Raw genomic sequence first — 18,666 nt, 5'->3', positions numbered from 1 at the left:
TATTCATTGAACAATTATATTTCATATTTTGGTTTTAATTTGTGCAAAAACAGTTCAAAGTGCCACATGAACACAGAAAAAAACAGTTTGCAGCAGTTGAGACTGCGAGTAAGGGCTCCATGTATCTCAGAAGATCAGCTTTACAGCCTGATAGAAATGTAAAGGCAATGTTCTCACGTCAGTGGAGACTGCATTCACGTTAAACACTGCATATGTCGGCTCAATCAAAAATGACCTTTACATTTCTATCAAGCAATCTGTAACGCTTCAGTGATACAGACTGAATAGAGCCATAGGTAGATGTTGTCCTTTACCACTGATCCAAGGTCAGACCAGTCTTAATCCTCCTTATGATTAACATTAGGATGTATGGTTGGCTAAAACTGATCCTAGAAGGGAAGCTTTCACTTGGTGCGTCCTCTGTCCTCAATCCCCCTCCCCTCAATGCACCTCCTCTTTGGAAACGTGACTGTCCTTCCCTTGTTCCTGTGAAGGGAAGAATACACAGTCCATCTCCCCATCCCTTTCCTCCTGGGATAGATGGATGTTAGGGGAGGGTGTGGGGTGGGTCGGACATCCTTCCTCATCCCTCTCTTTCTGCACTCTCTCTTCCATCCCTCCACCCATACCAGTGAACTGGTTGAGTAAACTGAAGATGACTGTTCCAGCATTGTGGACATGGACCGGGCCTGAGAGAGACACAGACAGAGAGAAAGTGATATTAGATTCTATATTCATCATCAGCCTTATTCACTATGGATCTTGAAACTGATCAACTTCCCATGCTAATGCCCCATGGACTTCAAAACACAATCTATGCAAAACTCCAAGTTAAACGACTGACGTGCCTCTATAGGAAAAACCACAGGAGTAACTCCACCATATTTAGATTCCTTTTTAAATCAAGATCTTGGGGTCAACATAATTATTTGTATGTATCCATAGTACCTATATTTGCTGCTGTAATAGGTGGTGGATCCACTGTCTGGTGCTTAATACTGGGCTGTGTCTCTCTGGCATTGTGCTGATGAGGTGGCTCTTTGGTCTTGTTAGGCGACGTTTCTCTTACTCCCTTCATAAGAGCACAGAAATTCACCAGAAATCCAGAGTTATTGGAATACACAATTGTCAACAATGCCTATATAGGGTTTCGGTCAGGAACACATGAATGACAATGTAAACATTACACACACAATGTAGTAAGTTACCGTAGGTTATTACACATACCTTGTTACAGAACTTGAGAGCTGGAAAATAACAGACACAAATCTATTAGTGACCCCAGCAAACTGATCGTAAGCCACTCATGGGTATTTCATCGATGAATCATCTATGATTGAAAGGGCAATGTTTTTTCATCTTACTCTGCATTTTAATGCTTTCTGGGTACATGTAGACACTAGAAACTGGTAAGTAGGTCTACACAGAGAGAGTGTTGCAATCTTTTAATTCAATTACATTCACAAGAAGCTACAGTTGGCTCCCAGTGTAGACCTATCCTGAGATTTAACATCACAGTCTAATCCTTCCTCATCTCATTCTAGTGTCCAGAGAGAGAGTCTGCTCTAACACAATGATCTAACTACAGTTGAGACTGAACAGAGGAACACTGCCTTACCTTGTTTGAAACAGGCTTCATTTCCTGGGCGACGGATACATAACAGAATGATAACGGCTAGGATTCCAATGACCACCATAGGGCACAAAATGGCTGCCAAGTGTTTGCTGGTGTCAGCTGGTGGGGAAAGGAGATGGAGAAACTACTGTATCTGTAGCTTCTCACAGTTTCAATATATTCTGACTGTAATGAAAATAGCTGATGGACACACACACACACACACACACACACCTGTGGTGTGATGAGTGGCGTTACCTGCTTGTGAGACTGGTGATCGTGGAGTGTCACAGCTGGGTGAGACAGAGGTAAAGGACTCATCATGTAACATATCCATACACATTCACAGCCTGTCAACACTGAAGTGGGGTCAGTGAACTGAGAACTGTATTTAATATCCCAAATATCCATTAGCACTAAGATATCTGACAAATCTTTGATACCAGATCTTCTGGTTGTGTGAAGGTTATATACCATAAAATAACAACTTTGCCAGAAGTGGCCCTCCTGGCAGGAGAAGTCTTCAACCAGAGCCTGTTTATCAGTCTGGTTCCAGTATGTTTAAATAGGGAGGATAAAAAAAGATAAAGGCTCACTTAGGAGGTTGACAGCGTCCAGCGGAAGAGGAAGTCCTGCTGTGTTCAGAGGAAGTTCCTGTCTGGTTGATTCTGATGCCCACTACTGTAATCAGAGCAGAGTGCACACAGGCAGGAAAACATCAACATCTATCCACAGTCAAACACACTGATTCAATACCCAGCACCTGGCAAGAATACAACACAGTGAAGGAAGACATGCATAAGAGAAGGCCAGTGGGCAACACACACACTGTACCATTGCTAGGTGGCAGGGGAGGTGGGGGCAGCTGAGGGACCTTCTCACAGTCTCTACAGTTTCCTGTCTGGTCTTCTTTGTCGGTGCAGGTAAAACCAGCCTCACAGCGACATCTAGCGTTCGATACAGGAGTACACGGCTCATCCTCCACCAGGTGCAAATCTGACACACACACACACACACACACACACACACACACACACACACACACACACACACACACACACACACACACACACACACACACACACACACACACACACACACACACACAAACACACACACACACACCACAGCCAGAACAAAAGGTTTAGTACAGCTATTACATGGTAATAAATAGTGTCGATACTGTAGACATACCTTTATAACTTTTGGTAAGAAATGACATGTATGGCATATGGAAATCATAAGTGGGCAGTTTATAGAGATAGGTGGGATGGACTGAGAGTAGCTGAGGGGTGGGTTTATGGACATAGGTGGGATGGACTGAGAGTAGCTGAGGGGTGGGTTTATGGAGATAGGTGGGATTGACAGAGTAGCTGAGGGGTGGGTTTATAGAGACAGGTGGGATGGACTGAGAGTAGCTGAGGGGTGGGTTTATGGAGATAGGTGGGATGGACTGAGAGTAGCTGAGGGGTGGGTTTATGGAGATAGGTGGGATGGACTGAGAGTAGCTGAGGGGTGGGTTTATGGAGATAGGTGGGATGGACTGAGAGTAGCTGAGGGGTGGGTTTATGGAGATAGGTGGGATGGACTGAGAGTAGCGGAGGGGTGGGTTTATGGAGATAGGTGGGATGGACTGAGAGTAGCTGAGGGGTGGGTTTATGGAGATAGGTGGGATGGACTGAGAGTAGCTGAGGGGTGGGTTTATGGAGATAGGTGGGATGGACTGAGAGTAGCGGAGGGGTGGGTTTATGGAGATAGGTGGGATGGACTGAGAGTAGCTGAGGGGTGGGTTTATGGAGATAGGTGGGATGGACTGAGAGTAGCTGAGGGGTGGGTTTATGGAGATAGGTGGGATTGACTGCGAGTAGCTGAGGGGTGGGTTTATGGAGATAGGTGGGATTGACAGAGTAGCTGAGGGGTGGGTTTATGGAGATAGGTGGGATGGACTGCGAGTAGCTGAGGGGTGGGTTTATGGAGATAGGTGGGATTGACAGAGTAGCTGAGGGATGGATTTATAGAGACAGGTGGGATGGACTGAGAGTAGCTGAGGGGGTGGGGGTTATGCAAATAGGTGGGATGGACTGAGAGTAGCGGAGGGGTGGGTTTATGGAAATAGTTGGGATTGACAGAGTAACTGAAGGGTGGGTTTATGGAAATAGGTGGGATTGACAGAGTAGCTGAGGGGTGGGTTTAAAAAAAATAATGTTCTTTAATAATTATGACTGAAAACACAATGTATTAGTACTATCTATCAAGATCTAATGTATATCAAAATACCAAATTACTTTATTCCTGCTATGTAACCACTGCAAAAAATAAAAACATTTTCTTCATCAATCTACACACAATACCACACAATGACAAAGCCAAAACAAGTTTTTAGAAGTGCATCCTGTTTCCATTAATCATCCTTGAGATGTTTCTACAACTTGGATTGGAGTCCACCTGTGGTAAATTCAATTGACTGGACATGATTTGGAAAGGCACACACCTGTCAATATAACGTCCCACAGTTGACAGTGCATGTCAGAGCAAAAACCAAGCCATGAGTTTGAAGGAAATGTATGTAGAGCTCCGTGACAGGATTGTGTCGATGCACAGATCTGAGGAAGGATACCAAAACGTTTCTGCAGCATTGAAGGTCCCCGAAAACACAGTGGCCTCCAACATTCTTAAATGGAAGAAGTTTGGAACCACCAACACTCTTCCTATAGCTGGCCGCCCAGCTAAACTGAGCAATCGGGGGAGAAGGGCCTTGGTCAGGGAGGTGACCAAGAACCCATGGTCACTCTGACAGAGCTTCAGAGCTCCTCTGTGGTGATGGGAAAATCTTTCAGAAGGACAACCATCTCTGCAGCACTCCACCAATCAGGCCTTTATGGTAGAGTGGCCAGACGGAAGCCACTCCTCAGTAAAAGGCACATGACAGCCCGCTTGGAGTTTGCCAAAAGGCAATTAAAGGATTCTCAGACCATGAGAAGATTCTCTGGTCTGATGAAACCAAGATTGAACTCTTTGGCATGAATGCCAAGCGTCACGTCTGGAGGAAACCAGGCACCATCCCTACGGTGAAGCATGGTGGTGGCAGAATCATGCTGTGGGGGTGTTTTTCAGCGGCAGGGACTGGGAGACTAGTCAGGATTGAGGGAAAGATGAACAGAGCAAAGAACAGCGACATCCTTGATGAAAACCTGCCCCAGAAAGCTCAGGACCTCAGACTGGGGCGAAGGTTCACCTTCCAACAGGACAACAAATCTTGAGTGGCGCAGCCAGAGCCCAATCGAACATCTCTGGAGAGACCTGAAAATAGCTTTGCAGCGACACTCCCCATCCAAACTGACAGAGCTTGAGGGGATCTGCAGTGCTGAATGGGAGAAACTAAACAAATGCAGGTGTGCCAAGCTTGTAGCCTCATACCCAAGAAGACTTGTGGCTGTAATCGCTGCCAAAGGTGCTTCAACAAAGTACTGAGTGAAGGGTCAGAATACTTACGTAAATGTGATATTTCATTTTTTATTTTTAATAAATATGTCAACATTTATTTATTTTTTTTACTGTTTTTGCTTTGTCATTATGGGGTATTGTGTGTAGATTGATGAGGGAAAAAATATTTTATACATTTTAGAATAAAGCTGTAACATAACAGTGGATAAAGTCAAGGGGTCTGAATACTTTACGAATGCACTGTACATACACTACCGTTCAAAAGTTCAGGGTCACTTAGAAATGTCCTTGTTTTTTAAAGAAATGCACATTTTTTGTCCATTAAAATAATACAGTGTAGACATTGTTAATGTTGTAAATTACTATTGTAGCTGGAAATGGTTGATTTTTAATGGAATATCTACATAGGCGTACAGAGGCCCATTATCAGCAACCATCACTCCTGTGTTCCAATGGCACGTTGTGTTAGCTAATCCAAGTTTATCATTTTAAAAGGTTAATTGAACATTAGAAAACCCTTTTGCAATTATGTTAGCACCGCTGAAAACTTTTGTTCTGATTAAAGAAGCAATAAAACTGGCCTTCTTTAGACTAGTTGAGTATCTGGAGCATCAGCATTTATGGGTTCGATTACAGGCTCAAAATGGCCCCAAAAAACACAAAAAATGTTATGGTGAGTGAATGAGGACCCAAAAGCGAACTAACTTAAACAGAGCTTCTTTAATAACAAAACATAGGTAGGCTCAGATAGACCGGCAGATTCCGACAGGACAGGACAAGGTTACAGCAAACATGACGATAGTCTGGCTCAGGCATGAAACACAAACAAACAAGAATCCGACAAGGACAGGAGCAGAAACAGAGGGAGATATAGGGACCTAATCAGAGGGAAAAAGGGAACAGGTGGGGAACGGGGTGAATGGGTAGTTAGGAGGAGACAGGGAACAGCTGGGGGAAAGAAGGGGAGAAAAGGTAACCTGACACGACCAGCAGAGGGAGACAGGGTGAAGGGAAAGGACAGAGACAAGACAACATGACAGTACCCCCCCACTCACCGAGCGCCTCCTGGCGCACTCGAGGAGGAAACCTGGCGGCAACGGAGGAAATCCTCGATCAGCGCACGGTCCAGCACGTCCCGAGAGGGAACCCAACTCCTCTCCTCAGGACCGTACCCCTCCCAATCGACAAGGTACTGGTGACCACGGCCCCGAGGACGCATGTCCAAAATCCTGCGGACCCTGTAGATGGGTGCGCCCTCGACAAGGATGGGGGGGGGGGGGGGGGAAGACGAGCGGGGGCGCGAAGAACGGGCTTAATGCAGGAGACGTGGAAGACCGGGTGGACGCGACGAAGGTATCGCGGAAGAAGAAGTCGAACTGCGACAGGATTAATGACCCGAGAAATACGGAACGGACCAATGAACCGCGGGGTCAACTTGCGAGAAGCCGTCTTAAGGGGAAGGTTCTGAGTGGAGAGCCAAACTCTCTGACCGCGACAATATCTAGGACTCTTAGTTCTACGCTTATTAGCAGCCCTCACAGTCTGCGTCCTATAACGGCAAAGTGCAGACCTGACCCTCTTCCAGGTGCGCTCGCAACGTTGGACAAAAGCCTGAGCGGAGGGGACGCTGGACTCGGCGAACTGAGATGAGAACAGCGGAGGCTGGTACCCGAGGCTACTCTGAAAAGGAGATAGCCCGGTCGCAGACGAAGGAAGCGAGTTGTGGGCGTATTCTGCCCAGGGGAGCTGTTCTGACCAAGACGCAGGGTTGCGAAAAGAAAGACTGCGTAAGATGCGACCAATAGTCTGATTGGCCCGTTCTGCTTGACCGTTAGACTGGGGGTGAAAGCCGGAAGAGAGACTGACGGAAGCCCCAATCAAACGGCAAAACTCCCTCCAAAATTGAGACGTGAATTGCGGACCTCTGTCCGAAACGACGTCTGACGGAAGGCCATGAATTCTGAAAACATTCTCGATGATGATTTGTGCCGTCTCTTTAGCAGAAGGAAGCTTAGCAAGGGGAATGAAATGGGCCGCCTTAGAGAACCTATCGACAACCGTAAGAATAACAGTCTTCCCCGCTGACGAAGGCAGTCCGGTGACAAAATCTAAGGCGATGTGAGACCACGGTCGAGAGGGAATAGGAAGCGGCCTGAGACGGCCGGCAGGAGGAGAGTTACCGGACTTAGTCTGCGCGCAGACCGAACAAGCAGCCACGAAACGACGCGTGTCATGCTCCCGGGTGGGCCACCAAAAACGCTGGCGAATGGAAGCAAGCGTACCCCGAACGCCAGGGTGGCCGGCTAACTTGGCAGAGTGAGCCCACTGAAGAACGGCCAGACGAGTAGGAACGGGAACGAAAAGAAGGTTCCTAGGACAAGCGCGCGGCGACGGAGTGTGAGTGAGCGCTTGTTTTACCTGCCTCTCAATTCCCCAGACAGTCAACCCGACAACACGCCCCTCAGGGAGAATCCCCTCGGGGTCAGTGGAGGCTACTGAAGAACTGAAGAGACGAGACAAAGCATCAGGCTTGGTGTTCTTAGAGCCCGGACGATAAGAAATCACGAACTCGAAACGAGCGAAAAACAGCGCCCAACGCGCCTGACGCGCATTAAGTCGTTTGGCAGAACGGATGTACTCAAGGTTCCTATGGTCAGTCCAAACGACAAAAGGAACGGTCGCCCCCTCCAACCACTGTCGCCATTCGCCTAGGGCTAACCGGATGGCGAGCAGTTCGCGGTTACCCACATCATAGTTACGTTCCGACGGCGACAGGCGATGAGAAAAATACGCGCATGGGTGGACCTTGTCGTCAGAGAGGGAGCGCTGAGAAAGAATGGCTCCCACGCCCACCTCTGACGCGTCAACCTCGACAACGAACTGTCTAGAGACGTCAGGTGTAACAAGGATAGGAGCGGATGTAAAACGATTCTTGAGGAGATCAAAAGCTCCCTGGGCGGAAACGGACCACTTAAAGCACGTCTTGACAGAAGTAAGGGCTGTGAGAGGAGCGGCCACCTGACCGAAATTACGGATGAAACGACGATAGAAGTTCGCGAAGCCGAGAAAGCGCTGCAGCTCGACGCGTGACTTAGGGACGGGCCAATCAATGACAGCTTGGACTTTAGCGGGATCCATCTTAATGCCTTCAGCGGAAATAACAGAACCGAGAAATGTGACGGAGGAGGCATGAAAAGTGCACTTCTCAGCCTTCACAAAAAGACAATTCTCTAAAAGGCGCTGGAGGACACGTCGAACGTGCTGAACATGAATCTGGAGTGACGGTGAAAAAATCAGGATATCGTCAAGGTAAACGAAAACAAAGATGTTCAGCATGTCTCTCAGGACATCATTGACTAATGCCTGAAAGACAGCTGGAGCGTTAGCGAGGCCGAAAGGAAGAACCCGGTATTCAAAGTGCCCTAACGGAGTGTTAAACGCCGTCTTCCACTCGTCCCCCTCCCTGATGCGCACGAGATGGTAAGCGTTACGAAGGTCCAACTTAGTGAAAAACCTGGCTCCCTGCAGGATCTCGAAGGCTGAAGACATAAGAGGAAGCGGATAACGATTCTTAACTGTTATGTCATTCAGCCCTCGATAATCTATGCAGGGGCGCAGAGACCCGTCCTTCTTCTTGACAAAAAAAAACCCCGCTCCGGCGGGAGAGGAGGAGGGGACTATGGTACCGGCGTCAAGAGCTACAGACAAATAATCCTCGAGAGCCTTACGTTCGGGAGCCGACAGAGAGTATAGTCTACCCCGGGGGGGAGTGGTTCCCGGAAGGAGATCAATACTACAATCATACGACCGGTGTGGAGGAAGAGAGGTGGCCCTGGACCGACTGAACACCGTGCGCAGATCGTGATATTCCTCCGGCACCCCTGTCAAATCACCAGGCTCCTCCTGTGAAGAAGAGACAGAGGAAACAGGAGGGATAGCAGACATTAAACATTTCACATGACAAGAGACGTTCCAGGAGAGGATAGAATTACTAGACCAATTAATGGAAGGATTATGACAAACTAGCCAGGGATGGCCCAAAACAACAGGTGTAAAAGGTGAACGAAAAATCAAAAAAGAAATGGTTTCGCTATGATTACCAGAAACAGTGAGGGTTAAAGGTAGCGTCTCACGCTGAATCCTGGGGAGAGGACTACCATCCAGGGCGAACAAGGCCGTGGACTCCCTTAACTGTCTGAGAGGAATGTCATGTTCCCGAGCCCAGGTCTCGTCCATAAAACAGCCCTCCGCCCCAGAGTCTATTAAGGCACTGCAGGAAGCTGACGAACCGGTCCAGCGTAGATGGACCGACAAGGTAGTGCAGGATCTTGAAGGAGAGACAGGAGTAGTAGCGCTCACCAGTAGCCCTCCGCTTACTGATGAGCTCTGGCTTTTACTGGACATGAAGTGACAAAATGACCAGCAGAACCGCAATAGAGACAGAGGCGGTTGGTGATTCTCCGTTCCCTCTCCTTAGTCGAGATGTGGATACCTCCCAGCTGCATAGGCTCAGCTCCCGAGCCGGCAGAGGAAGATGGTAGTGATGCGGAGAGGGGGGCAACGGAGAACGCGAGCTCCTTTCCACGAGCTCGGTGACGCAGATCAACCCGTCGCTCAATGCAAATAGCGAGTTCAATCAGGGAATCCACGCTGGAAGGGACCTCCCGGGAGAGAATCTCATCCTTTACCTCTGCGCGGAGACCCTCCAGAAAACGAGCGAGCAAAGCCGGCTCGTTCCAGCCACTGGAGGCAGCAAGAGTGCGAAACTCAATAGAGTAGTCTGTTATGGATCGATTACCTTGACATAGGGAAGACAGGGCCCTGGAAGCCTCCTCCCCAAAAACAGATCGATCAAAAACCCGTATCATCTCCTCCTTAAAGTCCTGATACTGGTTAGTACACTCAGCCCTTGCCTCCCAGATTGCCGTGCCCCACTCACGAGCCCGTCCAATAAGGAGAGATATGACGTAGGCGACACGAGCAGTGCTCCTGGAGTAAGTGTTGGGCTGGAGAGAAAACACAATATCACACTGGGTGAGGAACGAGCGGCATTCAGTGGGCTCCCCAGAGTAACACGGCGGGTTATTGATTCTGGGCTCCGGAGATTCGAAAGCCCTGGAAGTGGCCGGTGGATCGAGGCGGAGATGGTGAACCTGTTCTGTGAGGTTGGAGACTTGGGTGGCCAGGGTCTCAACGGCATGTCGAGCAGCAGACACTTCCTGCTCGTGTCTGCCTAGCATCGCTCCCTGGATCCCGACGGCTGAGTGGAGAGGATCCGAAGTCGCTGGGTCCATTCTTGGTCGGATTCTTCTGTTATGGTGAGTGAATGAGGACCCAAAAGCGAACTAACTTAAACAGAGCTTCTTTAATAACAAAACATAGGTAGGCTCAGATAGACCGGCAGATTCCGACAGGACAGGACAAGGTTACAGCAAACATGACGATAGTCTGGCTCAGGCATGAAACACAAACAAACAAGAATCCGACAAGGACAGGAGCAGAAACAGAGGGAGATATAGGGACCTAATCAGAGGGAAAAAGGGAACAGGTGGGGAACGGGGTGAATGGGTAGTTAGGAGGAGACAGGGAACAGCTGGGGGAAAGAAGGGGAGAAAAGGTAACCTGACACGACCAGCAGAGGGAGACAGGGTGAAGGGAAAGGACAGAGACAAGACAACATGACAAAAAATGACAATGATTTACAAACAATATACAGTTGAAGTATTTCCCACAAAATAATGTTACATTGCTCTGTGAATGAGTTGTGTTCGTGTTTATGTACCACGTTTGCAGTCTTTGAAGCAGGAATGACAACTGGACTCAGCATTCAATCGTGTTGTGTAGGAACCATCTCGACAGGGAGAGCACTCTGAACAGGAACTCTGATAATGACCTGCGATAGAGAGGGGAGATGAAACATATTGTGGCAAAGAAGGGGGTCGAGGGATAAATGGCAGATATGTGAGAGCAGAACTAATAAACGGGCTCTGCCCGATCACTAAAATGGCCACCCCTGTCAGAACTACAGATCACAAAATGGCAGACCGCCAAAACTACAAGTCCCAGAAGCAAGGGGAACCCTCAGAAGGTGGAGCCGACCCACAGATAAAGGGTCAAGAAAAACCAGGAAGAGGGAGAGAGAGTGCTGGAAGGATCTATGAACAATAGAGAAAGAGACAATAGAGATTGGCTGGATTAACCGTGTATGAGCTGGATTGTTTTGGATTTACCTGTTGGCGTTTGGACCTGGACCTACCGAGAACCCGATTCGTGTACCGAACCCTGCTATCCTTGACCTCGCCTACGGCCTGGGTGGACCAGGACGGAGAAAACAAACACACAGGTACTGTCCTGTTCGAAAGAACTCTCATTCTTGGGTGATTTGGTGACAGTTTACCACTTAATTTGTGACAAATGCTCCTAACCATGAAGAGATTTGCCACACGTGGTGGAGAATGTGGGGATGGACTAACCATACCACTGGTTAGGTAGAAGAAAAATAAAAATAAAATGTTCATTTAGCACTCCAAAGGGGAGTCAGGTTTTTTTTTTTGTGGCTTTGTTTGGTTAGGACAGTTTCTCAGGAAAATTGGATGGAGGGAGCCATACAAGCCCTGTTACAAGTGGTGGCCGCCCAACAAGAGGCAACTAGAGCTCAACAAATAGCTCATCAGGATGCAATGCGAATGTATCAGGACACGTTACAGGTCCAGCACTGCACCAACCAGCTGCTCAGAGAAGAGCAAAAGAGAAACACCCGGGAGTTAAGAGAAGGCCTAAAGAAGCTAGCGGACCAAATTGGGGCTCAATTACCAGCTGCAAATACCCAGAGGCGGGCCAATCATTTTCTTCAAAAAAATGACAGCACAGGATGATGTGGAAGCATATCTTACCACCTTGGAAAGGACGGCAGAGAGGGAGAAGTGGCCGAAAGAAGAATGGGCAGGACCGGGACAACCCCCACGAACACAGATGTTCGACTTGATTCACCTGGCACGGAAATGGTTGCAACCAGAGACCCGGTCATCCGCCGAGATCGTCGAGACCATCGTACTCAACCAGTTTCAGCGAGGTCTACCCCAAGAAGTGAGACGATGGGTTGGCCAGAACGAGGTACTTTCCGCCGACCATCTCGTGGGCCTGGTTGAACGGTATTGTACGGCAGGAACAGCTGAGCAGGCACAGGAGGAAAGATTCCCGTTCCCCAGGCCTGGGCGAACCAGCGGACAGGGTAAGGCTGTCCCAACATATAGAGGGGGAAGAGAGCAGCATGGGGCCATGAGGAAAGAATCAGAGGCCGAGACACTAAGGAAAAAAACGGAAACCGGGACTGGGTGTCGAGGGGGTCTCCCCCTATTATCTGTTACAATTTTAATCAACCGGGACATATTGCAGCCTACTGCCCTATTAAAGAAGAGCCAATGCAATGTAACCTCGGTGAAAATGAAGATGATATACGGTATGCATGTCCTGTTGTAACCACTGTACTTGAAAGATCAAGAAACAAACATATGTGTAGGGTGAAGGTTGAAGGGAAAGAGGTTGAAGCACTGCTGGATTCCGGCAGTATGCTAACCCTGGTCGTTGCAAGCCTAGTGCCGAATCATATACTGGATACAAGACAGGATATCAGTGTTACATGCATTCATGGGGATACCCGTCTGTACCCCACAGCCTTAGTGAGCATACAAACAGAGGACGGTCTGCTGGATTATGAGGTCGGCGTGGTCCCAAAGATGCCATATGATGTAATATTGGGTAGAGACTTTCCTAACTTTGCGAAGTTAGGCCACAAGAATGGCATATTTGAGAAGCCAACAACCCTGACCAAGCTGGAAGAAGCATGGGGCCTTCAACCAAAGCCAAGAAAAGAGGTCTCCCAGGGGACAACATCACAGGTGCTAGTAGGGGAGGAGGAGGATGAAGTGGCAAACCTCGCTGATAACGAACAGCCCGGTACTAGTGGGTCTGGGGTCGATCAGAATCCAGAGGACGACGATCTAGAACCAACAGACCTGGCAGGGTACTTGACTAATTTCGGGACGGCCCAAAACCAGGATCCAACCCTGCTGCAAGCCAGAGCAGATTTGCAGGTCGTAGATGGTACTCCCATAAATGTTGGGATGATGCCTAATAGTTTTCCCCACTTCATCATGAAAAAGGGTTTGGTGTACAGAGTCTCAAAAATAGGGGTTGATGTGGTGGAACAGTTGTTGGTTCCCACTCGGTACCGGAGGACAGTACTGGATCTAGCTCATGGGCACATTCTGGGTGGACACCTTGGTATCGATAAAACCCGAGACCGGATTGTAAGGAGGTTTTACTGGCCAGGAATTCAAGCTGAAGTGGCTCGGCATTGTGGAGAGTGCCCGGAGTGCCAGTTAACAGCTCCCCGACCAGCTGTTGGAAGCCTGTTAGTGCCACTCTCCATAATCGAAACGCCATTTGAGAGGATAGCGATGGATTTAGTGGGCCCATTACCCAAATCCGCCAGAGGGCACCAATACATTCTGGTCATTCTAGATTATGCCACTCGCTACCCAGAAGCCATTCCCCTTCGGACGATGGCTTCCAAAAATATTGCAAAGGAATTAGTGCTCTTGTTCACCAGGGTAGGGGTTCCAAAGGAGATCCTTACCGACCAGGGGACCCCCTTGTGGCGGACCTTTGTAAACTGTGGCAGGTGAAACAGTTGAGGACATCGGTTTACCATCCTCAGACGGACGGGCTGGTTGAGAGATTCAACCGAACCCTGAAGTTAATGCTCAGGAAGGTAATCGATAAGGATGGGAAAAACTGGGATTGCATGTTGCCATATCTGATGTTTGCCATTAGATAGGTTCCTCAAGCCTTCCTGGGGTTTTCTCCCTTTGAGCTGGTATATGGGAGGCATGCCCGGGAAACCTGGGAGCACCAATCCACCCCGTATACTAGTGTCATAGAGCACGTCACGGCAATGCAAGACAGGATAGCCACAGTCATGCTCATCGTCAGAGAGCACATGAGACAAGCACAGGAGCACCAGCGGCACACTTATAACCGACAGGCTACCCTGAGGGAATTTCAACCGGGAGATAAGGTGTTAGTGCTGATCCCCACGGTAGAGTGTAAACTACTAGCCACATGGAAAGGACCATATGAAGTACTGGAGAGAATAGGAGAAGTCAATTATCGGATCCGACAGCCAGGTCGACGGCCCCAGGAACAGATTTATCACATAAACTTGTTAAAAGCATGGAGAGAGAGAGAAACACTAATGGTCACATACCCCACACACACTCAGGAGACAGCCGAAGTAAATATTTCACCCACTCTGTCCCCAGCACAAGTACAGGAAGTAAAGACCCTGATCCAGAAAAACAGAGATGTGTTTTCAGAGGTACCTGGCCGAACTGAGGTTACGGCTCATGATATCGTTTCCCTACCAGGGAGAAAAGTGAGTATGAGGCCATATCGCGTACCCGAGGCTCGACTGGCCGCGATTAGAGCAGAGACGGAGAAAATGTTGACAGCTGGAGTGATCGAAGAGTCACATAGTGAGTGGTCTAGCCCAATTGTGATGGTATCCAAGCCGATGGGTCTTTGCGGTTCTGTAACGACTTTCGGAAGGTAAATGAAATCTCCAAGTTTGATGCCTACCCCATGCCCCGAGTAGATGAACTACTGGAGAAAATTGGTAATGCTCGGTACATTACGACCCTTGATCTGACAAAAGGGTACTGGCAAATTCCTCTGACCCCCAGGGCCAAAGAAAAGACAGCCTTTGCAACCCCTGACGGTTTGTTTCAATACACCGTCATGCCATTCGGCTTACACGGGGCCCCAACCACCTTTCAACGGCTCATGGACAAAGTCCTAAAACCGCACAAAGCATACGCCGCAGCTTATTTAGATGACGTGGGGATCTACAGCCCCGATTGGGAACGCCACCCCCCCGTTCAGCTGAAACGGTGGCGCAGGGAATGCAAAAATATTCTTAGAAATATTTAACCTCCACACATTAACAAGTCCAATACCTCAAATGAAAGATAAACACCTTGTTCATCTACCCAGCTTGTCATATTTTTAAAATGTTTTACGGCGAAAACACAGCACATATTTATATTAGACCACCACCGAAAAGACAAAACGTAGCCACTTTGTCCAGCAAAAGATATAATCACAAAAGCAGGATTAAAAGAAAAATCATTCCCTAACCTTTTGAAAATCTTCATCAGATGACATGTTACACAGTACATTTATGTTTTGTTCGATAATATGCATTTTATATCCATAAATCTCGGTTTACATTGACGCCATGTTCAGAAAATTCTCCAAAATGTCCGGAGAAATTATATAAAGCTACGCCAGATAACAGAAATACTCATCATAAACTTTGACTAAAGATACATGTTCTACATATAGTTAGAAAGATACACTTGTTCTTAATGCAACCGCTGAGTCACTTTTTTTTACGTTACGGAATTCGTTTACTATACAATAATCTGAGACGGCGCTCAGACGTAACAATATTTCTCCGCTATGTTGGAGTCAACAGAAATACAAAATTACAACATAAATATTCCCTTACCTTTGATGGTCTTCGATCAGAATGTAGTGGAAGGAGTCATACTTACCCAATACATCGTTTTGTTTCATAATGTTCAATTCTAGTGTCCATGTAGTAGCATATGCTACCACTTTCAGCTCAAATGCCAGTCTGGTCCAGAATAATTGCGCATCAAAACTTCCAAATTACATATTACAGGTCGACCAAACTGGTCAAACTAAGTGCAGAATCAAGCTTTAGGATGTTATAAACGTATAAAACTAATGGCATTCCAACCGGACAATCGTAGTTCATCTGGGGCTGACTGGAACAAAGGAGCCCCTCTCTCCCAAAGCGGCCTTCACGCAGCTCAAAATTCTCGCAACACCCACTTTTTCCCCTCCCATTGGGTCAAAGTTCACAGCATATGCATTATTAAACGCTCTACTGAATGAGGACATCTAGTGGAAGACATAGGAAGTATTTCCAGATCCATAACTGGATGGGAAGGGAGGGGGCGATGACGTTGAAGTTGACCTAACTTTCAGGATCCCAAAACTAGTTTGGAAGAATGCCTGCCCTGTGAGTTCTGTTATACTTACAGACATAATTCAAACGGTTTTAGAAGCTTTAGAGTGTTTTCTATCCAATAATAATAATAATAATATGCATATATTAGCAATTTAGGACAGATTTTTATGCCGTTCACTATGGGCACGCAAAGGGGAAATACTGCCCCCTATCTTAATTTGTGACAAACGCCCTAACCTTGAAGAGATTTGCCACAATATTAAATCAGTGTATTGGTCGCATACACAGTTTAGCAAATGTTATAGCGGGTGCAGCGGAAATGCTTGTGTTACTAGCTCTTAACAATGCAGTAAAATGTAAAACGAGCAGTGGCGGTTCTAGACCTGTCACATAGATATCTCTGTTTTCTTTATATTTTGGTTAGGTCAGGGTGTGACTAGGGTGGGTACGCTAGTTTTTGTATTGTCTAGGGTTTTTGTATGTCTAGGGTTGTTGTAGGTCTAGGGGGTTTTGTATTTCTATGTTGGCCTGATATGGTTATGCTGTTTATCATGGTCTCTGATTGGGGATCATATTTAGGCAGCCATTTCCCCTTTGTGTTTCTTGGAATCGTGTCTATGTATAGTTGCCTGTCAGCACTCGTTTGTATAGCTTCACGTTTCGTTTCGTTATTTTGTTTGTTCAGTGTTCATTCTTTAAATAAATAAGAATGTACGCATACCACGCTGCACCTTGGTCCGATCATTATGACGAACGTGACAAGACCATTTCAACTGGGGGGGCCAAGCTGGGGCCAGTTGTACTGTTAGAAGGGCCAGTTACATTAGACGTTATTGTTGTCAACGTTTTCTTCACTGCATTGCAGGCATTAGCAGGCAAAAGACCATGTTCATAATCATCATCGTTGCCACTGTCTAATAACGGATGTAAAAAAGAACGATGGCAAAAATTAGTTATGTAAAAATTATTTCATACTCCACTTTCAGGGGGGCCACAAGGGGGTCCAAAATTGTTGTCACAGGGGCACTGCCCCCCCCCTGGCCCCACCACAGAACCGCCACTGCAAACAAGTACACAAATAATTTAAGTGTTTTTTACAAGAATTCAAGAACCTCGGGACGAATCCAATCAACAACCCGAATGAAATCTATGCGTATGTACAGTAAACTGGAAGAATTTACACAAGATATACTAACAATGATATGTACAGCAGTAGATATATTAGAATGAGCTATGTTGGGAATACAGTATTTAATTACTCAGTGTGAAACAGGAAGTGTCCAGTGGTTTGATGGCTGTAAGACATGGGACAGCAGATATGGAGTAAAGGAAATAAAGTTAGGGAAAAGTATAGGGAAATGGGGCGAGAGAGAATGAGGTAGAAAGGAGCGAGGAGAGAGTGAAGAGACAAGGGGAGTCAAGACATAAGAGAGCACCACAATAACAATACAAACTGATGGACGCTGCAGTTTTATAAATGTCCTGTAGTAGACTACATGAGTAGTGAATATAGAACATAATGCTAACTCTTTTAGACCCATAGGCACACACACATTCAGGTAATGTTTTAGTACACGGTCTGTTGCTGACTGAGAAGAGAGGGAGCATAGTGACAAGAGAGCAGAGAATAACAGGAAGAGATGGAGCGCACAGAGCGAGAGCCTGTTGGCCTAGTCTGCATACTAACGAAGGATGTGGTCCTAGCACAGAGCTCCACTTCTCATCATGAGAGAAACTCTCTCTTGGTTTCCTCATGATTCCTAAGAGCCTATGCGCACTCACACACATTCTGAAAGGATGTTAATGTAAAAAATGGTATTGTAGGATGATGTGGAGATGAGGGAACAAAAACAAGGGAACAATAAATCAAATAAAAAGTAAGATGATGGAGGGCATTTCTTTCTCACCTGGTGGACACAGTCTGCATTGTCTCCCTCCATCCATGTAATAGCTCTCTGTAGTCTGACGACACACAACACGAACACACAGTCTCATGAGGTCTACTGTCATGTTGTAACAGATGTCAAATGGTTCTAACAGCTTTCATAGGCGGTCATAACAAATACTAAGAACAGACATAAAAGGGGCAAAATGGTTACCAGAGGATATGAGACTGCTAGGTGTGCAGATATCATTAGCACAGCCACAAATAACTGTTCCATCACCATTCTGTAAACAATGTTAAATCATTAACAATTTGTCATTTGAGTTCATTCAGTAACACTTCTAAATAGGTATTAAAAAGTACACACAACAAATAATGCCAGAAGATACTACAAGGCTACAACATGTTAAAAATCTGTAAGTTTATCACAATTTGATGGTGACTGCACTAACTTCTAGCTTTGAGCCTCATTTCAGTTCAAAATATATCAATGTAGAAACCTGTGTTGAAAACTACCAACACATAAAATAATCTAGTCTTACCTTTTGCACTGTAGAGACCACACCAAATGCCAAGTATTTGTTGTCTACAACTTCGACCCCCCCTCCCCCTCCAACTATTATTCTTTAAGGTGTGTCTCTCTCTTCTCTACCCATCCTTTGT

General features: G+C 46.9%; 1 protein-coding gene across 1 annotated transcript; it reads right to left on the bottom strand.

Moving 5' to 3' along the window:
- Positions 1-14: 14 nt before the first annotated feature.
- Positions 15-18,420, bottom strand: LOC110509555 (tumor necrosis factor receptor superfamily member 5). The gene is made up of 10 exons (XM_021590506.2): positions 18,218-18,420; positions 18,026-18,080; positions 10,842-10,952; positions 2,450-2,611; positions 2,212-2,296; positions 1,874-1,908; positions 1,619-1,735; positions 1,228-1,247; positions 949-1,072; positions 15-689 (listed from the first exon to the last, which is right to left on the bottom strand). The coding sequence occupies exons 1-10, from the start codon at positions 18,284-18,286 to the stop codon at positions 442-444; spliced, it is 1,026 nt and encodes a 341-aa protein (XP_021446181.2). The 5' UTR covers positions 18,287-18,420; the 3' UTR covers positions 15-441.
- Between the last annotated feature and the right edge of the window lie 246 nt (positions 18,421-18,666).

Source organism: Oncorhynchus mykiss, chromosome 3 (genome assembly GCF_013265735.2).
Source record: "Oncorhynchus mykiss isolate Arlee chromosome 3, USDA_OmykA_1.1, whole genome shotgun sequence".
In the NCBI taxonomy this organism is placed as follows: domain Eukaryota; kingdom Metazoa; phylum Chordata; class Actinopteri; order Salmoniformes; family Salmonidae; genus Oncorhynchus; species Oncorhynchus mykiss.
This window is presented reverse-complemented; position numbering and strand designations above follow the sequence as displayed.